The sequence below is a fragment of the Giraffa tippelskirchi genome, chromosome 10 (assembly GCF_054371585.1).
Source record: "Giraffa tippelskirchi isolate mGirTip1 chromosome 10, T2T-mGirTip1v1.2.pri, whole genome shotgun sequence".
Lineage (NCBI taxonomy): Eukaryota > Metazoa > Chordata > Mammalia > Artiodactyla > Giraffidae > Giraffa > Giraffa tippelskirchi.
In genome coordinates this window covers 2933030-2954049 of record NC_137284.1, presented here as the reverse complement: position 1 = coordinate 2954049, position 21020 = coordinate 2933030, and the positions used below count along the sequence as shown (strand labels likewise).

At 53.1% G+C, this 21020-nt stretch overlaps 1 protein-coding gene across 1 annotated transcript in view; it reads right to left on the bottom strand.

Annotated features, from left to right (window-relative positions):
* The window catches only part of SHANK2 (SH3 and multiple ankyrin repeat domains 2), a 562195-nt gene that overhangs the window by 448636 nt on the left and 92539 nt on the right, over positions 1-21020 (bottom strand). The window contains exon 4 of the mRNA XM_081533759.1: positions 3356-3559. Within this exon, the coding sequence (XP_081389885.1) occupies positions 3356-3559 (204 nt within the window). The remainder of the gene's footprint in view (positions 1-3355; positions 3560-21020) is intronic.

Here is a 21020-nt window from a genome sequence, read left to right as displayed (position 1 = left end):
GGGGGCCGAGCTAACTCTAAAGGTCTAATTCCATTAAAGTTTCCAGAGCGACCCCCTGTGGCCTCCTCCCAACTCCAAGCAGAAGAGCAATCCCATAAGAAACCACATTCCTCGGTGCCACAGATCGAAACCTGTTCTTTTTTTTTTTTTTAGGTGCCAAAATAAACCAGTGCAATCAGAAACTCCTGTGAGACGCAGGCAGCACCCAGTTCCCGCATCACGTGTGCTGTCGAGAACAGTCAGCGTCCATCCTCTTGAACTGACCTCGTGGGAGGAGACGCAGGCCGTTTTAGGATTCTGCCCCTCTTGTTCCAGAGTCAACAGGGACACCACGTTCCGGGGACGGCCATGAAACCTCCCTTTTGCTTATCCTCATCCAAGATGAGATTGCTTGTCTTCCCCACCGATCTTCGCCCATGGCCCTGGGGTCGCACACGCCACTGAGGGACGCGGCTGTGTCCATGTGCCTCTGCTCAGTCACTGAGTCATGTCTGACTCTTTGCGACCCCACGGACTGTAGTCCGCCGGGCTCCTCCGTCTGTGGGATTTTCCCTGGCAAGAATACTGGAGTGGGTGGCCATTTCCTCCTCCAGATGATCTTCTCGACCCAGGGATCGAACTCATGTTTCCTGCATTGGGAGGCAGATTCTTTACCACGGAGCCACTTGGGAAGCCCCTGGGAGGGACATGAGAGAATGTAACCGTTTGCTAACTTGATGGATCTGTGTTCAAGTCAGTGTTCAAGTCAGTGGGTGCTTCTTCCAGTTATAAAAAAACATGCTAGGGTCAATAACGTCTCTCAACAGGAGGGTGAGCCCTTACAGGAGAATGTCCATTTCCAGAGTCATAGTCGTTTGCAACGTGTGGCTACAGAGGGACCCAGGCTCAGAAACACAAGTCCTTTTCTCGCCCTTCTCTCCATGTTTCCTAGGCAGCCAACCCTGTCCTCCTGCAATGATCCAAGGCTCAGATCCATGCTGCCCCTGGCGTGTCTGCCACCAGGCCCGGCTCAGCCCCGTGCAGCGGATCACCCGGCAGGACGGTGGTCCAAGGGGATGAAGGAAGACACGTGCGAGTGATGCTTCCATGGCAACGAGAGCAGACAGCAGGGGCAGCTGCAGCACCGCCGCTCGGGCTCGCCCATCACCAGGCCGTGTGCTCAGAGCACTGCCCCGTGGAACAGCCCACCCGAGCCTCACGGCCGTGGAGAAGGCGGCCGGACGCTCCCCTGCCTTCACAGCTGGGAACCTGCGGCTCAGAGAGGCCGGGGGTGGGGAACACGCAGGGTCTCTCGGCGGCCAGCATGGGACCCAGGCTGTCTGAGGTCACAGCCCCGGCTCCCGCGGTACCCGAGCCGGACATCAGAAGGACACGTGTGCCAGCTGTTCTGAAAGCCAGGACACAGCCCTGTCCAGTGCCACTGGGCTCTCCTCAACCTCCTCTTGTTCAGGGGCAGTGGGTGTGGGATGGGCCAGCCTTCTCCAAGATGCTTTCAGATCAAGAGTAGGCTCTGGACTTCCTGTTCTCACCTGTTTTACCGTCTTTACAGAAATGATCAGCCCCTAAAGGAGCTGTGTGTTCACTCTTCCATAGAGTGTAAGCTTCATCAGACCAGAACCCTGACTGTCCTGTGCTGAGAAAGGGCTGGTACTGAGCAGGCAGGCCCCCAACAAGGGGTTGGTCAATGGATACCCACTCCACAGTTGAGCAAACCGAGGCTGGAACAGGGGCCCACATGACTCTGGAGAGGCATGTCAGCTTTTCCTCCATGGGAAACCTTCTCCCTGGCCCAGGGCACATTGGGGACCGCAGAACCTCAGCTTTGAAGTCCCCATCAGACCTGGGAACGTGCAGGTGAGGTGCGGCCTCGGCCCATGGAGTCTCTGACTTCAGAGTAACCCCCTACGGTGGCCTGGATGCCACCCACGATGCACTCCCGGGCTCTCACTGTCGACCGGGCTGAAGTAAAGACCACCACTGGATAATGAGAGTGACGTATGGGGCACCTGCAGAAACGCCCATGTTTCCTCCGACTTGGGTCTCTGTGTTAATACATCGTCTGGGGGGCGGGACCCACTGGGAGACAGACTGACGTGTACACACCACTATACACAGAACCGATAACTAACAAGGACCACAGTAGGGGGAACGGCAGCAGTGCCCTGTAATGGCCTATATGGGAAAAGACTCCATATAGGAGTGGATATACGTACATGAATAACCGATTCACTTTGCTGTACACTTGGGCTTCACACAGCACCGTAAATCAACAATACTTCAATAAAACTTAATTTAAAAACACCTGAATCTGTATCCCGCTGTTGTTTAAAAATAGAATAAATCTTAATCATGTTGAATTGGTCGTGGTGCTTTTAGGTCTACTGTATCCTTCTACTTTTCTCTCTGTTCATTCTGTTAATTTTTGAGAGCTTGATATCGAAACTCCAACTAAAAAATCTTAATTTATCTACATAAAAAATAATTGTAATACATTGTGGAACTGTATATAACCTTGTTCTGTATTTTCCAAGTCTCCTGTAATTGTGTTATCATACTTCCATAATTTAAAAAATTTTTTAATATTAAATAATTTTAAAAAATACATGATGTGTAAATTTCGTATGTAAACCTGGGCTCCCCAGGGGCAGGGTCTGGGGACGCCCCTTCTGTGGATGTGACGCTGCCAGTGGATCCACCCCGAACGTCACAAGGCAGCCCACCCACCCAACAGCACCTGACCGGCCACAGTGGCTCAAACAGCCCACCAGTCCCTCCCGAGACTCATGTTTCTGACAACAGCTGGATGGCCGCTGGCCACCCCGTGCCAGGGAGAGACTCAGTGGGGCAGATGCAAATCCCACTCTGCACCCCCAGACTCAAAGGTCCTGGGGACATGAGCTTGAGTCAGACCCCCGGTTTGCTCACAAGAAGACATCCCTCCAGCAAGACGTTCCTCCAACAAGTTCGTCAGATCCACAGTGAGAAAACACATGGCCACACGTTGCACGTGTGCCTGCTAAGTCGCTTCAGTCGTGTCTGACTCCTCGCAATCCCATGGACTGTAGCCCGCCAGGCTCCTCTGTCCATGGGATTCTCCAGGCAAGAATACTGGAGTGGGTTGCCATGCCCTCTTCCAAGGGATCTTCCCGACCCTGACGTCTCCTGCATTGGCCGAGGGGTTCTTTACCACTAGCGCCACCTGGTCTGCAGACCAGGACAGAATCACCCGCTAGCTCAAGAATGCAAACTATGATTTAAGAGTGATTTCTGAACAGGAGTCAAACCCGGAGTCTGGGAAGGCGCTCCCCACCACTGCCCCCCCGCATCGTGCTGGCTCTGGGCAGACGAGCAGTACCTCCAGGGACGGTATGCCCTTGCCCGTGGGCTGCGGGTACTCGCGCAGCAGCCGCTCCTCGTCCAGGAACTTGCCATCGCGCCCGTCGCTCGCTGGCTGGAACAGCCCGTAGTTCAGGACGTCCTTCAGGCTCTGGTTCAGTGAGCACAGAATCCGCTGCTTTGCAACCCACACCGTCGCATCTGGGTTGAATCGAATGCACTTCTGCAGGGGAGGACAAGACCCCTGGTTAGCGATGCAGGAAGCCCCCCAGGCAGGTGGTCAGAGATGCCCAAGGGGCCTCCATTCCACCCCGAGGGCTCCTCTGAGCGCTGCACTCCCTGGCTTCACGGTGAAAACCATGACCTTCTCGTCTCCTTGGTAAATATAAAAGGGGAAAAGCTCAGATGGAATCACTGATTCTGGGGCCCCGGCTCTCACTGCTGGCTCCAATCTCCGGGACCATCTGCGTTTTCTGGTCATCACTTAAAATCACAGACTGCCTTGGGCAGTTCTCTCACTTGTACAGAGCTTCTCGAAGTTCCCTGCCTGTTAAAACACACACGGTTGACACCCGCCCCCTCCTGGAAGAGTGTCGATGCAGCGGGTCTGGGTCCGACCACAAAGCTGCATTTCTCACAAGTTTCAAGGTGACATCACCGTGGCCGGTCCAGAAAACAGACTGAGGACCACGGCTGGAGCAAATCACAGCGTGGCTGGATTTCTCCACCGATGGCTCTCTGCTGACATCTCACGGACAGACAGAGGTCTCCTTTCCTCACCACCGATGGGAGAGCCCAGGGCACCGGCGTCTGCGCCCCACCCACCCGACTCAGAACGTAAGGGCTGTAAAAACACGGACAGCGTCCCTCCCAAACCATAAAGGAAGGCGAGTATGAAAAACGGTTTGACTTAGAAATCGTATCCGTTGCCATGAAAGTTAATTTTTGAAAAGATTAAATGGTACAGACGGGTCCTGCAGACCAACCGTGAACACTTTTCAAGGACAGAACAGCACCGCCAAGAACCCAAAGACGAGACTTGGTCACACCCCCAGGTCCTGCCTGTGAGACCCGCCCATGAGCCAGGAGAACAGCGCTGGGCCAGACCCACTTGACTGCAACTTCTGGCGTTTACTGAATTAAAGCTCTGCCCTGCTGCACAGCCATCAGCAGGGGCTCCAAACTTGGCTTACTTGCCGTGAAAGCATTCGGATAGGATGAGGGGTTAGCTGCACCTGAGGCTCGAACCAGTTCTCTGCACGGGCGCCCACACGCTCGAGGCGGCACCAAGGCCCTCCTCTCTCCCTGACCCTCTGCCTGGGCCGCGCCTCCCGGGAGGGTAAGAGGATCCCGCTTTTCTCAACAATGAGGTTGGTGGAGCAGGCAGCCCGGAATCCCACTGCCAGGAAACCTGACCCCACGTGCATGAATGTGCCATCTGTCCCTCTCCAATGGCAAAGGCTGAATTGGAGAGGAAGGCTCAGAGTTCGTCTCGGGGCTGCGAGGCTGGTGGGGGGCCGCTTGTTCACTTCAGGGACTGCCAGCCACCCCCCGCCACCTCGGACTGAGGAAGAAGAGTGTCTGCGAACTCCCAGCCCACCTGCGCTGTACCAGCTGTGACCAAGTGGGGGGGTGCATCCCCCGGCATTTCCTGCTTGGAGAATCCTTGCTGGCCTCTGGTTCCAACTGCAAGGACAGCTCCAGTTCCCGGAGATACCAGCGTCCAGAGGGCCTAAGGGTCCCTCCCTGTGGCCGGCAGAAAGGAACCTGCCAGCAGGTGGGTGCTGAGTGGAGCACAGGCTGGGAGTCAGGCCCCAGGGGGTCTGTGTGGTGTTTGCAGGTGGTCCCAGAGATTACTGGTGCCCACTGCCACTCAGCGGGCAGAGCTGGGGAGGCTGCCTCTGTGCACTGTGTGGGCTGGCCCTGCACAACGAAGGGATGCCCTGCTCCAAAAATGCCAGGAGGGCCCCACTGAGAAACTGCCAGAAGGAACGGGAGCTCGGAGGTCAGAAAGGCTTGGGTTTACAACCCAGCTACATACACTAACCTTGTGATCCTGGGCAAACTCACCTGCTCAGCAGTTGCCCTGTTGCTGTGATGAAAACCATCCCAACTGCATAACTTGCACGTCTGTTGTAAGGATCATACAGAACATAGATAATATGTGCTATTACTGGTTGAACTGTGTCGCTCCCAAAAAAGATAAGTGTTCCTTAAGGAGCTCCAAAGTCTATCTAGTAGGGCGTAATGATTATGATGATAGTGGTGATGATGGTGGTGACGGTGATGATGGTGAGGTAATGATGGTGCTGATGGGGGTGATGGTGGTGATAATGTGCTGACATTGATGATGGTTACAGTGATGGTGAGAATGATGGTGATGATGGTAGTGATGCTGTAATGATGGTGATGGTGGTGGTGACGATGGTGGAGATGGTGACGATGGTGACGATGGTGGTGATAATGGTGGTGGTGCTGATGGTGGTGATGGTGGTGGTGGTGATGATGATGGTGAAGATGTAATGATGGTGGTGATGATGGTGATAATGGTGGTGATGCTGTAATGATGGTGGTGGTGATGGTGATGATGGTGAGGTAATGATGGTGCTGATGGTGGTGATGGTGGCGATAATGTGCTGACATTGATGATGGTTACAGTGATGGTGAGAATGATGGTAATGATGATAGTGGTGTCGATGATGGTGATGGTGATGATGGTGCTGTAATGATGGTGCTGATGGTGGCGATGATGGTGCTAATGGTGGTGATGATGATGATAATGGTGGTGGTGGTGATGATGATGATGGAATGATGGTGCTGATGATGGTGATGATGGTGATAATGGTGGTTATGCTGTAATGATGGTGCTGACGGTGGTGATGATGGCGATAATGGTGGTGGTGCTGATGGTGGCGATGGTGATGATGGTGATGCAATGATGGTGCTGATGGTGGTGATGGTGGTGGTGGTGGTGGTGGTGGTGATGATGTGCTGACACTGATGATGGTTACAGTGATGGTGAGAATGATGGTGATGATGGTGGTGATGCTGTAATGATGGTGATGGTGGTGGTGATGACGATGGTGCTGACACTGGATGGTTACAGTGATGGTGAGACTGATGGTAATGATGATAGTGGTGTTGATGATGGTGATGGTGGACAGAACAGTGATAACAACGACCACAATGATGACACTGCAGGGTTGACATTTACTGACTCTTAACACGCCAGAAGTTATGCTAATTGCATTTACCTTCACCACAATCACAACTGCAAAGTATGACTGCCATTATAATCATTATTATTGATATAATGTGATTATTAAATCAACGTTGTTGATATAATTATATCAATAGCATATTAATTTTAATACATAATTATATATTAAAACATAGTAACAGTCACCACTATTCCCATTTTCCAGATGAGGAAGCTGAGCCTCCAACACTCCTGTATCTACCCCAAGGTCACGTGTCTAGAAAATGGTGGAGGTTCATGTTGAACCCGAGTCAAATCAGCCTGGCTCTTGAGTCCTCATGACTTAACTGACATTATTTCCTCTCCTACAGGCACACAGCACCTCAGAGCAGACAAATTATGAAATATCAGTCACTGAGAAAATGGAAGAGGATACTGATGCTCAGGTCCTTTGCGGACCAGGGAGACAATGCCTTTGTTCTGATTTTACAGATGCCTGTCAATCTGCCCCAATGTTGAACCCTGACAGCTAAGAGGGAGAACGTTTCACCCCCACAGCAAGGGTCACTGTTTGGAGATTCTATATAATTTCTTTCAAAGATGTAAAGGCTGAGCTCGGAGACACTTTTAAAAAGAGACAACGGGACGGATCTCAAGGTGCTAGGAAGACCAGCCATGGACGCATCTCCCAGAAAAGGCAGGGGAGCGCCACGGACACAGGGTCCTTCCTTCCACCCAACCACTGGGCATCGGGCAGGATGGACCCAAGAGAGCCCCACAGACCAGAGCACGTCACACAAAGGGCCGCACCCTGCTGTGATCACACGACCGGAAGACCTCGGAACGGGCGCCTCAGTGGGCAGGGGTGGCCAGAGCTCTGGGCACACACAGAGGGAGACGCAGGGACCCGGTCACCAGAGGAGAGATGAGTAACTCCGTGGGGGCTGCGAGAGGACTCCTGCCGCAAGGACGCAACGCCCAGGCTGACCCCCGTCAGCCTCCTGCCCCTCCCCCTCCGTGCTCCTTCCCGTCTCAGCGGCGCCCCCACTCCCAGGCCACAAACCCAGGGGGAGCGCTTGACTCCTTCCTGTCCTACACCTTACAGGTCGGTCAGCATTAAGCCACAGCCTCAGCTGTGTGAGTCCCTGGCCTTCCCACCACTGCCCAGAGGCCTTTTCACCTGGGTCAGTCCAACCGCCCCTGCGCTGAGTGCACCCCAGGCCTCTCGGACCCACGTAACCTGATTCCCTGAGCAGCCACCAGGGTCCCCTCTAAAGTCAATCACTCCACAGGTCCTGCCGGTTGGTGTCGCCTCTGCCCTGGCCACACCCCCATACACGTGTGCACACGTGAACATAAAAACATATAAACACACGTCCACACACAAAGACATGTACATAAACGTATACAAACATACATACACACACATACACTCCAGCAACACCCAACCGCTGGCGGGCAGTCCTCTGGAAAGACAGGCCACACGCACAGGCCCCGTGCCTCCAACTGGCCGCCCTGCCCCTCCTCGTCTGCCAGCTGAAATCTCCTCACACCTCCCAGCAGGGTCCAGGACTTGCCTTCTCTCCAGCCTCCCTGGGAGGAGCTGACCACTGAGCTCCGAGTTGAACCCACTGTCCACTGACCATCCGGGCTAGTCCAGCTGCTCTGTGCCCTTGCCCATGGGTCACAGCCTCCCTCTCCTGCACTTCCTGTCTCCCGGAAGGTGGGACCCACGTGTATTCCTCCCCGACTCCTCCTGAGGGACAGGAAGGGTTTGGTACCCGTCACTCACTGATCTCCTGCTGTGACACGCCAAAAGCTGAGACGTCTGGACCCACCTGACTGTCCGGTGTGTCTGGGCTGAGCTGGGTGGCTTAAGATATGGGACGCTTGTAAGAGGTTGCAAGGACATCTCTGAGACCCACAGCAAGGGGTCCTGCCCTTACGTCCTGACGAGCGGAGCACTCATCACGGGACCCGGGTGGTTTGGGGCCGGAGGGGAGCTGACACAGCAGAGACGCTGTGACCGGCACCAGCCTCGACGTCGGGAGGGTGGCCGGGCATCCAGAAAGCGAGGACTCCTGCAGGCCAGCGCCAGCATCCGCAACGTAGGCAGGTTCAAGCCCAGGGGACCAGCCGCATCCCTGTCCGCATCTCCCTCCGAGATTCATCCATTCACATCCCTCCCCCGCGCTCGCTCTCTCCTCTCTTTCGGCACCACTGACGTTCAGCTGGCCAAAGCTCTCCCTGCCCCTGACTGTGAGCTGCTGCCCGGGGACAGGGTCTTGGTCCTTCTCTTGGCATGACCATACTTGACATTCAGCGGGTATCCATGGACCTGAACTGCACTGAGCACAAAGTTCCGTACCTGGAACTGTCTGGGGTGACAGAACTCAGCAGTCAAGTGAGGTCCGGGCTTGGTTAGGACGAGGCTGGTGGGAGTTCCCGTTTCTGGGGGCCTGCTGTGCACCGAGTATGCTGTGACCTCATCGTCTCTTTGAATGACGCAAAAATCTTTCGAGGGGGACACACCCTCAAAGTGAGCAGAGCTGCAGTCTCTGTAGACCTGACATATGTCGAGTTGGCGGCATGCGGTCAAGCCATGTGAAACCCCAGCCCTTCTGCTGGCAGAGCTCACTATCAAACTGAAATCTACAACAAAGAGCCATGCACGATAAGGTTTTCCTAAACGGGTAGAAGGGGGCCTTGTTATCTTGAAGCAGAGCCCAATTCATTCATTTGAGCAGGGAAAGAGTTCACCGATGTAGTGATTTGTTTTGGCTACTTAGCACCTACAGTCCTCTGCTCCACCAAATGAACTACATGGTTAGACAGCATCACTGACTCCATGGACATGAATTTGAGCAAATTCCAGGAGACAGTGGAGGACAGAGGAGCCTGGCATGTTGCAGGTCATGGGGTCACAAAGGGTTGCACACGATTTAGCGACTAAACAATGACGACGGCCAAGTCTCTGCCACCCAGACCCTCAGCTGTGCGTCCAACCAACCCCCAGGGTCCACAGAGCGTCACACAACCTGGCACTCTGGGGTCACGTGTGTCTGTCGGAGGGGCTGCCCACAGGGCAGAAGCAGGCAGAAGTTGGACAAGACTGTTAGGATTCACAAAAACAGGCAAGAGCTCAGGCATAAAAAGGAAGGAAACTGCGCCCTTGGCAGATGTCGGTGGTAGAGGCTGTCATACAGAGTGAAGTAACTCGAATACCGTATATTAGCGCACAGACGGGTGGGATCTAGAAAAACAGTACGTCGTTGATGTTGTTTAGTCACCAAGTCACGTCTGACCTTTTTGTGACCCCATGGACTGTAGCCCGCCAGGCTCCTCTGTCCACGGGATTCTCCAGGAGAGAATACTGGTGTGGGTCGCCATGTCCTTCTCCAGGGAATTTTCCCAACCCAGGGATCAAATTGGTATCTCCTGCATTGGCAGGCAGATTCTCCACCACTGAGCCACCAGGGAAGCCCATAGAAAAATGGTATAGATGATCTTACTTGCAAAGCAGAAATACAGACACAGATGTAGAGAACAAAAGTACGTACAGACACCAAGGCGGGGGAAGGGGATGGAATGAATTGGGAGATTGGGACTGACATATATATACTATTGACAACTACATATAAAACAGGTAAGTAATGAGAACCTACTGCATAGCACAGGAAACTCGACTCAATGCTCTGTGATGACATAAATGGGAAGGAAATCCAAAAAGGGGGAGATATATAAATATTATACATATATATATATATACACATATATATACACTTAATATAGTTGATTCAATCTGCTGTACAGCAGAAACTAACATAGCACTGTAAAGCAACTATACTCCAATAAAAATTAAAAAGTTTTTTAGAAATAAATAAAAAGTACTCAGATGAAACCAAAAAAAAAAAAAAAAAAAAAACCATGGCAAGAGAATTCTATGTAAGATGGTAAATTGTTCTCCAAATCTGTCCTGGGCCCTGAGAAACAGAGATGATGGCAATGGTTGTTTTGTAAGATGTTACAGGATAAGAAGCTTGAAACATACAAAGCTTGAGAGAACGGTAAATATTACACTGCATGAAATATACATCGTTAGAGTGAGCTGTCTGCAGGCCAAGGGAAGAACCATCAACAACACAGGTTGAATTACGCATCTGTTCATATCACCTCCTCGGCTTGCTCATAGTCCTCAGGTGAGACTTAAATTCAGCTCATTCTTGACTTTCTCCAGGAAAAACCCAGGAGGAGGGGGAGGGGAACTGACAAAGCCTTCGGGGGTTACCATGCTGTGGGAGCCCCCGTGTCACCCCATTCTGGATGAGGAGCTGGAGACACAGACCCCAGTGCTTTCAGCAAGAAAGCAGGATATTCTGAAAGAAATCCCTGCTTCTGAGCACGTCTTTCATTGCAAAAGCAGCACGTTTCATGTCATCCTCAATGCTTTCATGATGCATTTCAAAGACTCTCAATAAACAGAACCTGCCAGGAGTCATTTAAAGGTGCATCGAGGGGTGCCTGGCCTGTAAGAGCTGTTCACCCGCCACTTGCGAACCTCTGCCCCCCAAATCGTTATTGGGACGGTTTCCAAATGCAATTGCCCAAATGAAATGATGCTTTTTGCTGTGGACAAAGATCCATCAGGCTGGACTCGTCGTGGGGAATAGCCAAATGCTGTCACAGGTCACACATGAAGGGGTGTGTATACAGAAGGGGGAAACCGTGACTGACCTTGACCAAGAAGGACAGCCTGATCCGAGGAAGGTGATGGCCAGGAGCCACACTGGTGCTTCTGAATGTTTAAACACTAAGAAAGGCCAAAGTGGCCATGGGTTAGGGTTTTTCCAATCAGAAAAACATTTTTCAAAGAATCAAAGTTTGAAAGCAGCCCCTGACGCTGTGATGAAGCGGTGGGCAGACCTGGTGACCTTTGAGGGGCCAGCTAGTGGTCCTCTGTACCGTCAAGGTCCTGGCACCTGAGAGGCACTGGCTTGGGCTCTGCCAGAGACTCACGCCCTCCCTGGAGGCGAGTTCATTTTCCTTGTTGGTCCCCATGATTTCCGGCAAGCACAGAGCCAAGTGGAGGATCTGATGCCAGCTAAGGGGTCCTCCTAGAAGCGGCAAGAGCAGAAGGAGGAGGATTAAGCCACGCTGACTGCAGACACAAAGTGCGCACCATGTGCCCGCCAGCCCAGCAAAGAAACTGTGTCAAATCCATCATCTTCTCCCCGTGTTCTCCTTGCGGAGGTATCAGCAGCCCCAAGCCCAGAAGGGAACACGCTGGACCCTCAGGTCTGCCCCCAGCATCACAGAGCTGCCAGAGGCAGGGCTGGAATGAACAGACCTGAGGGCTGAGGAGTTTCAACTTGGCCCCATGGCATGGGACGGAGCCGCGAATTGGGAGGGTTCAACTGGGGGGCCGCGAAGTGGATTCCAGGGGAGAGAGGGAGATGGGGGAGGGTAGCCCAGTGCCCGGGGCCAGACGCTGCGCCCACCAAGCGGAGGAAGAGCTCCCGTCCGTCCACCTAGAAAGGAGTGAGAATAAAGCTTCTCCCGGCCTTTAGCAAGCTGCCCCACAACGTGAATGACAGCCAGCTCGGTCACAGCCCAACTTTCCCACAGACTTTCACCAGAAAGTACCTGAGCCTTCCCCTTTGGTTTAAACAAGTGATGACACATCAATCTCCTGATTAAAACCATAACGTGTAAACCACTGCACTTAAGGACAGTGAGGCTGATTATCACCGCATCACAAAGAAAATGGAGGCAGGGGGAGTCGGGGACCAGGGGGAGAGGGCTCTCCTTGGCCTTAGCAAGCAATTTACGAAATCACAAAGAAAATCAGATTCCATGCTTCTGTCCCCACCAAGTGATCCAACCACAGACTACAAAGGACAAAACAGCGTGGCTCAAAGTAGAGATAAATATCCAAACCATGTTATTCCTGCGAGGCAAAGAGAATACATGCATGGACAGATGGAGGGATGGATGGATCGCTGGCTGAATGGATGGATGGATGGAGAGAAGGATGGACAAAGGGAGAGATGCATGGATGGATGGACAGCTGGACAGATGGCTGGCTGAATGGATGGGTGGATGGAGGGACAGACAGATGGATGGATGGACAGGTGGATGGATGAACAGATGAATGGATGGATGGATGGGTGGATGAATGGATAGATGCATGGATGGACAAATGGACAGATGGATGGATGGGTGTATGGATAGAAGGATGGAAGGATGGATGGATGGATGGATGAATAAGTGGTTGGATAATAAGAATAAAGACAAACCTTAAAAACATAACACCTAGTGGAAAACGTAAGTTACAAATGACATGCTCAGTGTGATACCAGGTTATCTATAATTTCCTTTTTTACTCAACCTCACAATACCCTCTAGTGACCGCTGACACACACAGAAGAACGAGGGACAAGTGGGGTTCGTACAATATTTGTCCCTGAGCAGAACGGCCAGGAGGGTGAGAGAGACACTGACTTTATCTGAAACATTCTAACCCTATAATTAAAAAATGACAAAATGTTAACCACTGTCAATTCTGCATAATATATAATAAAAACTGGTACGGATGATACTACTCTTTGTCTTTTCCTATATTTTCAGTTTTCTCTAAATTAAAAAAAGACACATCAGTCTGGAACCTGAGGCATTCCTCAGCCTCTCAGGGCTTCCCAGGCTAGACAGGCGTCGGCCTTGGACCACACTGCACGGCTGAAAGCACCACTCTCGAATGAAGGCGGTGGTCACTGTCGTCTCCTTCTGCCCACTGAGTCCCCTCTGAGGACTTTTTTAGGGCAGAACATGTACTCAAGTCAGGGTCACAAGCAGCTAACTTTCTAATTAAGTCTAAAATCCCAAGCGAACTTCCTTGTGGTCAGCAAACAAGCAGGTAGGCGAGGAAAACCTGAAAATGCAACGGCAGCATGGCAGACGAAAGCACTTTCTGAGACAAGAGCGGTTTCATTGCTGTGTGGCCCGGGCTGTGGGCGACCCGCGAGGCCAGTGAACGGAGGCGTTTCAGGCACCAGCGGGATAAGTGCTGTTCTGGGGGGAGACTTGTGGGGAGGGGCTTGTCTCCAATAGGAGAGGCTGACAACAGGAGTAAATAAATAGAAGGCTCCCTCCCAGGCCACACATCGCCTGATGCCACCGACACAGAGCCTCCAGGACAGGCAAAGCCATCGAGACAGAAAGCAGACCAGCGGGTGCCAGGGACTGGGGGAGGGGGCGGGGAATCCCCGCCAATGGGTACGGGGTTTCTTTTTGGGGTGATGAAAATACTCTAAGATTGACTGTGGTGGTGGGTACCCTCACCTCTGAATTAACTAAAATTCACTGAATTGCACACTTTTGATGGGAAAACGGTATGGTACGTGCACGGTATGTGAATGACATCTCTGTTTTTAAAAGAAAAGGAGTCTGTTTTTGTTCCTTTCCTGAGAAGGTGCAAAGATGCAAGCACCACATTTCAAACCATGTTGCCACCAGTCACCCTCAAGGACCCTTTCTTTCCTGGCCAGAGCGCACGCTCCTGCGAGAGTCACATCCGCTGTGATGACCCCAACTCTGTCATCAGGAACCTGTCCCCACCCCCGCCCCGTGTCCACCTTCTCCCGCTGCCCCTGGTCCCAGATTCTTGCAGGGACCCCCCACCTGCCTCTGCTTCCTTCCATCCTCGCCTGAGAGAAGCTGAGAGAAGAGATCTCATGCTCTGCACCAAACCTTTCCAAAGCCCTCGCTGTTCTTCAGGGGGAATCACACCCCCCAGCCCGCCTCAGCCCCTACACACCGCCCTCTGCCCCGAGCACCCACCCAGCTGGCAGCCTTGACCTTCTCCGCTGCCCCGACACACCAACCCCATTCATTCCCACCTCAGGCATGCCACTCCTGCAACCCTCTGCCCAGAAGGTTCTGGCCCAAGATCTTTACAAGCTAATCTCTCATCACCTGGGGCTCAACTCGGATATCACCCCTCGTGCAGTGCAGGCGAGGGCTGAGATGAATTCATGATGTCCTAAACGTGAAGCTGGGGGATCTGCAGGGGACGGGGCGCCGTGTACACTTGATATTACCCTAAACACAGAAAGCCTCGTGGAGGGAGGGGGGTTCGACAACAAAGTGGCAACTGGGTTTACATTTAAGAAATCACTTCCGGCAGGTGCAGAACACTTCTGAGGAGAGAGGCGTCTGCAGCTCCTCAGAGGGAAGATGGAGAGACGGGGCTGGGGTGGGGAGACCGTGACACGGGTTCAAAGGGATTCAGAAGGTCAAGGGCAGGACCTGGCAGTGCACTGGCGGAGGGGCGATGGTAGGCCCTGGATAACTCCTGCGTACTGGCTCAGAGAAAGGAATCAGAGAAGGCTCACAGCCCAAAGTGGGAACAACCCAATTGACCACCACCAGGGGGATGGAACGAGCCACTTGATCTATAAGCTACTACTCGGCGATAAAAAGAAATAAAACAGACAGTTGCTTCCATGCAGGTGAGAATCACAACCATGCTGCTGGGTGAGAGAAGCCAGACATGAAAGCCCACACACCATGTGACATGTTCACATGGATCGTCCAGAAGAGGTGACTCCATGCGTGAAGACAGAACACGGTCAGCAGTTGTCAGGGCTGGAAAGGGGATTGAGGATGAGCAGCAAAGAGGAACAAGGCGGGTGATGAGCCGAGTCCAGACCCGGATGGTGGGTGCACAGCTCAGCAGACTTACTGAAAACCACTGGACGGTGCCCTTCAAGTCAGTGAACTTCGTGGCCTGTAGTGACACCTCCATAAGGTTGGGTTTTTCTATGGTAACCACTGGGGGAGAGAGGGACCCTGCAGGCCCAGTTTGGAGGGTCAGAGGGAAGGGGACAGGGTGGTGGCATCTGTTCTGGACCATCTGAGTCGAGGGGCCTCTGAGCTTCCAACTGAGAACGCGTCAAGGGCGAAATGAAGTCTGTGCCCTGGATGGGAGGTCCAGCTGGAGACATGCCGTGGCCAGAGGGCGCTGGACAGACGTGGGAGCTAACAAGGCCTCCTGTTGGGGGGGGGGGGCGGGGGCGGGGAGAGCCTCGCCGAGCCCGGCTGTCATGAGAGACGAGATTCCCCCAAGAAGGAATCCTGTCTGAGCGAGACAAGCCCAGGCGGCAGGAAGCCCCAAGGGCTGGGCTGCATGGGCCAGGCTGGGCCAACCAGTCCCTTGGCCCGAGCCTCCCGCTCTCCACTGACCCAGTGCCTGGATGACCAGAGAACACAGCAGAAGGTCCATCTAACCCACCTCATCCCTCCAGGAAAAACACATCCTAGGGAACCGAGGCCAAATCTGGGAGTGGAACTAAGTCTGGAAGGAGACTCCAACCCCCAGGGAGCCCAGAGTGATGAACGGGACACCTGCCCAGCCACGTGCTCCGATGGAGCATCTCAGGGTGACCAGCCACTCCTGCACAGGCCCTTCCAGGACCTTCTCTCACGATGCATGCCCACCTCCTGGTCTTTGCAGAGCCAGAGGCCAGCCATAGGGGCTGGATTCTCAGCTACCGCAAGAGGAGACAGGCTCAAAACTGCCAGGACAGGCTGAAGTCCTCCCCTTACTCCACAACACAGGAAGCCTCAGATGTGAAAAGCAAATATGATGGTTGTCTGTGGCAACAGGATAAAGGAGGGATTAAAAACCCAGGGGAGGAGCAGGTGAAGCCTCTGCAGGCTTGGAGTTCTGTTTTGAGCCTAAGTGACAAATAGGAGGGCCGAGGTCCTTGGACTGAGCCCATCTGATGGCCTGACTGGAGGCAAGCGATGGACCCGGAAGTGTGGCTGCCAGCTGATGTGTGGGGCTGGGTGGGGGAGGCAGGTGGGCGAGAATTCGGGATGCTGCAGGGATGCAGGATGCAGTGAAGATGCGGGATGCTGCAGGGATGCGGGATGCTGCAGGGATGCAGGATGCTGCAGGGACGCAGGATGCTGCAGGGATGCGGGATGTAGCGAAGATACGGGATGTAGGATGCTATGGGATAATGCTCTTGGGGAGAAATTTGAGTGAGACAAACGGGTGAAAGGAGATGAATTGTGGCCTAGGGGTGAGGAGAGCAGCTGAGACGCATTTTCCAAATTAAATAAACTTGAAGATGCAGCTATCTAACAGACGGAAGCACTGATTAAAGCACAAAGGCATTTTCCCAAAGTCTCTGCCAGGCACACCAGGCCCACGGACCCCGTTAACTCTCCCAGGCGGGTCATGGGGACCGACACGAGGGCTGGCAGCTCCCTGCAGCCATTCGGTGCCAACTCTTGGGTGGAGGTGGGCGAGGGGGCTGAAGCCATAAACACCCAGGGGAACCCAGAGAGTGCATCCCTGTCCCTTCTGCGTCCTGTGCTGTCCGTGTGACGTGACATTCAGGGAGAGCTGGACAGGACTGGGAGGGCCCCGGTGCCAGCACCGGTCCCACGTCTCTGTTCGCTGCGCCCCAAACAGGAAGAACACGAGAGCTACAGTTTCTATTGATTTTGGCGCAAAGCCTCCCGCTTAAAAGGCCAAGCTGATGGGTGCCTGCCAACCCTCGACCCCACAGTGAGCTCCCTGCGCATCTGCGATGCTCCGGCGAACAGGAGGAACGCCCGCACACCGCGTCCGGGAGCCCACACCACGGCGCCCTGCATGGCCTGAGCACCCCCGACAGCCAGGACTCTGATCACCAGAGTGTGCAGTGACCTGAGGGGGCATTCCTGGAGGGAGGACCAGCACTCTCCACCAAAGCTCAACACTCCAGTCCCGCCGAGATGCAGAAAGGGCGGTCACGCGGGCCAAGAAGCATATCCAGACCCCACTTGGAGAGGGACTCCCACCTGGGGAGAGACCCCACCTGGGTAGAGACCCCACCTGGGGAGGGACTCCCACCTGGTGAGGAAATCCCACCTGGGGAGGGACCCCCACCTGGGTAGAGACCCCACCTGGGGAGAGAATCTCACCTGAGGAGGGACCCCACCTGGGGAGGGACTCCCACCTGGGGAGGGAATCTCACCTGGGGAGGGACCCCACCTGGGTAGAGACCCCACCTGGGGAGGGACCCCACCTGGGTAGAGATCCCACATGGGGAGGGACCCTGCCTGGTGCAGAAGCAGCACCACATGGGCTCCTGAGAAGCCGCGGGCAGGTGCGGGGCTGAGGAACCTGCTCGGCAGCATCGAGAGCCCTCCGGGCAGGATTCCAAGCAGGTCTCTCGTCTCCGCCTCCAGGACTCACCAAAGCAAGGGCCTTCTCGTGGGAACAAGGGCCGCTCTGTCCTGAGGGCTCGCACCCATGGGATTTCTAGTCTCAGGCTCCAGGGCCTTTGTTTGTCTCGGACAAAGAGACAAAGAGAGGTGGTCTTCAGAAGGTTCTGGAAACAGTTATGCCCCTGGGAGTGGACTCCAGACCCTGAAAGGATCTTCCTTTGGGGAAGAATCTTCCTTTTGCAGAGCAGGTGTGTCTCCACCAGTAACTCCCGATGGTTTGGCGGCTTAGTCGCTCAATCGTGTCTGACTCTTTGTGACCCCGCAGACTGTAGACCACCATGCACCTCCCAACAGGCTCCTCTGTCCATGGGATTCTCTAGGCAAGAATACTGGAGTGGGTTGCCATTCTCTCCTCCAGGGGATCTTCCCGACCCAGGGATCGAACCTGAGTCTCTTGTGTCTCCCACATTGGCAGGCAGATGTTTTACCACTAGCGCCACCTGGGAAGCCCCCTATGGGTCCCCAAAGCCCACGGCCAGAGGACAGAACACCTTCTGGCCCCATCAGCGGGCCTGGGACAGCCTGGTCTGACATCCCACACACTCGCCAGGCTGCCCTGGGAACCTCTCAGCAGGCAAGGTGGCAGACGGCCCCTCCCCACTGCAAGGAAAAGGGCCTCCCTGGGTGGACGGTGCTGACGGAGGGGCTTTGACCAAGGAAAGCAGTGGAGGACACAGGCATTTGTAAGTCCAGCCCGCTCGCCTCACTGCATACCTGCTCGGGGACCCCAGGCTTGCAGCCCTTGAGTACCAGCCCCGGGGATGCGGGCAGCCCACCTTGGGGAAATGGCAGAGAAGGGGCACATCACCCTAGCGGCTCTGTCTCACCTGCCCTCTGCCTTCCCATTCAGTCTTGGGTCTGGAGTCTGAAATCTGAGGGGAGTGCTTCCCCAGTCTCTGAATCCTCCAGCATCAATAAACAGTAACAGAATCTAGGGGCTCAAGGGGTTAAACCCTGCAGCGTAAGGATCCATCCACGCCGGGGTGGCAGGGTCACCAGGTCCACACTCCAGCTCCCCGCCAGGATGACCAGGGCTGCACTTAGGAGCCAAGAAGGGGTTTAGTCAGTCTGACCCAGTGACCCCAAACAATGAAAAGCCAAAACAGGCATGACCTACGGCCAGAAACATCCCTCTTGGATGCTCTAGGGAAACCGAACCCTCTGAGGGGAGAATCCCCCCAATGTTCACTGGGGGGGACAAAAATCCTGGTATTTTGTGGGGTTTTTTTTTTTTGGCCACGTCCTGTGGCATGTGGGATCTTAGTTCCCTGACCAGGGATGCAATCCTTGCCCCCGCATCGAAGTGTGGATTTCTAGCCACTGGACTGCCAGAGAAGCATCTAAAAATCCAGACATTATGCACTAATATACTCTATTCTTGACAGATGTGAACTGAAGGTCCTTCTCTCTTCCTTCCTCTGGCTGAGCCGGGGTTGGGGGGACAAAGGAGCCCCCTGGGGCTGACTATCCAGCAGAGACCCCGTTCTGGCAGGGCTTCTGAGTGGGAGTGTCGGCGGTGTCCCTCCACAAGAAGGGGAAAGCTCCCCGCACCAGGAAACCTCAGAAAAGAGAGCCCGGACCTTCTAAAAAGACTCAGCACTCCCTGCCCCCGGGCCCGTGTGTAAAAGGGCCAACAGACAGACCCCCAAGTCTGACTCACTCCCGAGACCAGAACAAACAGAAATTCAAGTCACTGACAAACCACAGAGACAGGTCAGGAGAAACAATGCAGAAATAAGGAAGATGTCGCGGGAAAAGACACGGAGAAAGGGAAGAAGGACAGCAAGTAAAAATCAGACACAAGGTTCACCTGCTCTGGATGAAAATACACCCGATCAGAAGAAAAGAAAGCTCAGTGCTTTGTGCCAGGGGGAATAATAAGCCGTGAAACCTACTCTACAAACAACAACTCGAAAGAATAATTTCCAAAAAGAGCAAGCGCAGGGCTACAAAAACCAACAGGGGAAACAACGCGACCGTGATCAACCAGAAGTCAGAACGGATGCACCTGAAAATACTGTGAAGAGAGGACAAACAGGGAAAACAACAGGTGATCAAAGCCATGAGAGAAAAGGTGACCAAACAAGAGGAGGAAAAGCCAATATTAAAAGTGACTGTATTCCCGTGATGGAGAACAGTATGGAGGTGCCTGAAAAAACTAAAAAGAGAACTACCATACGATCCGGCAATCGCACTCCTGGGCGTGCATATGGAGAAAATCGTAATTCAAAAGGTCCAGGAAGGGGAACACATGTAAACCCATGGCTGATTCATGTCAATGTATGGCAAAAACTATTACAATATTGTAAAGTAATTAGCCCCCAACTAAAATAAATAAATTTATTAAAAAAAAAAAAAAAAAAAAAGATACATGCATCTCAACATGCACTGCAGCACCATTTACAATAGCCAGGACCTGAAACGACCCAAATGCCCATCGACAGATACATGTACAAAGAAGACGTGGCACAAACAATGGAATATTACTCAGCCATAAAAAGGACGAAATAACACCATTTGCAGCAACGTGGATGGACGTAGAGATGATCATACTAAGTAAAGTCAGACAAATACCATATGATATCACTGATATGTGGAATCTAAAATAAAATACAAATGAACTTATACACAAAACAGAAATAAACTCATAGACATGGAAAATAAACTTATGGTTACCAAAGGGAAAGATGGGAGAGGGATAAATTAAGAGTTTGGGACTAACATATACACAAATATAAAATAACATCAAGGACCTAGAGTATAGCACAGGGAACTATACTCAATTTTGTAATAACCTTTAAGGGCAAAGAATCTGAAACAGAATAGATATTTAAGCATATTGATATACGTATGTGTATAACTGAATCACTTTGCTACACACCTGAAACTAACACAACATTGTAAATCAGCTGTATTTCAATAAAAAGGGGAAACTGTCATTGAACAGAGAACAGCTCCCAGAGAGAGGAAGGGAAAAAAGGAAAAATCTGGGAAACAGACACCTTCAGGAAAAACAGAACGGCCAGCACCAAACACTTCCTGGGTCAGTGCTCACGCTTAGTCACCCAGTCATGTCTGACTCTCTGCGACCCCAGGGACTGTAGCCCGCCAGGCTCCTCTGTCCATGGACTTCTCCAGGCAAGAGAACTAGAGTGGGTTGCCATGCCCTCCTCCAGAGGATCTTCCCACCCAGGGATCGAACCCA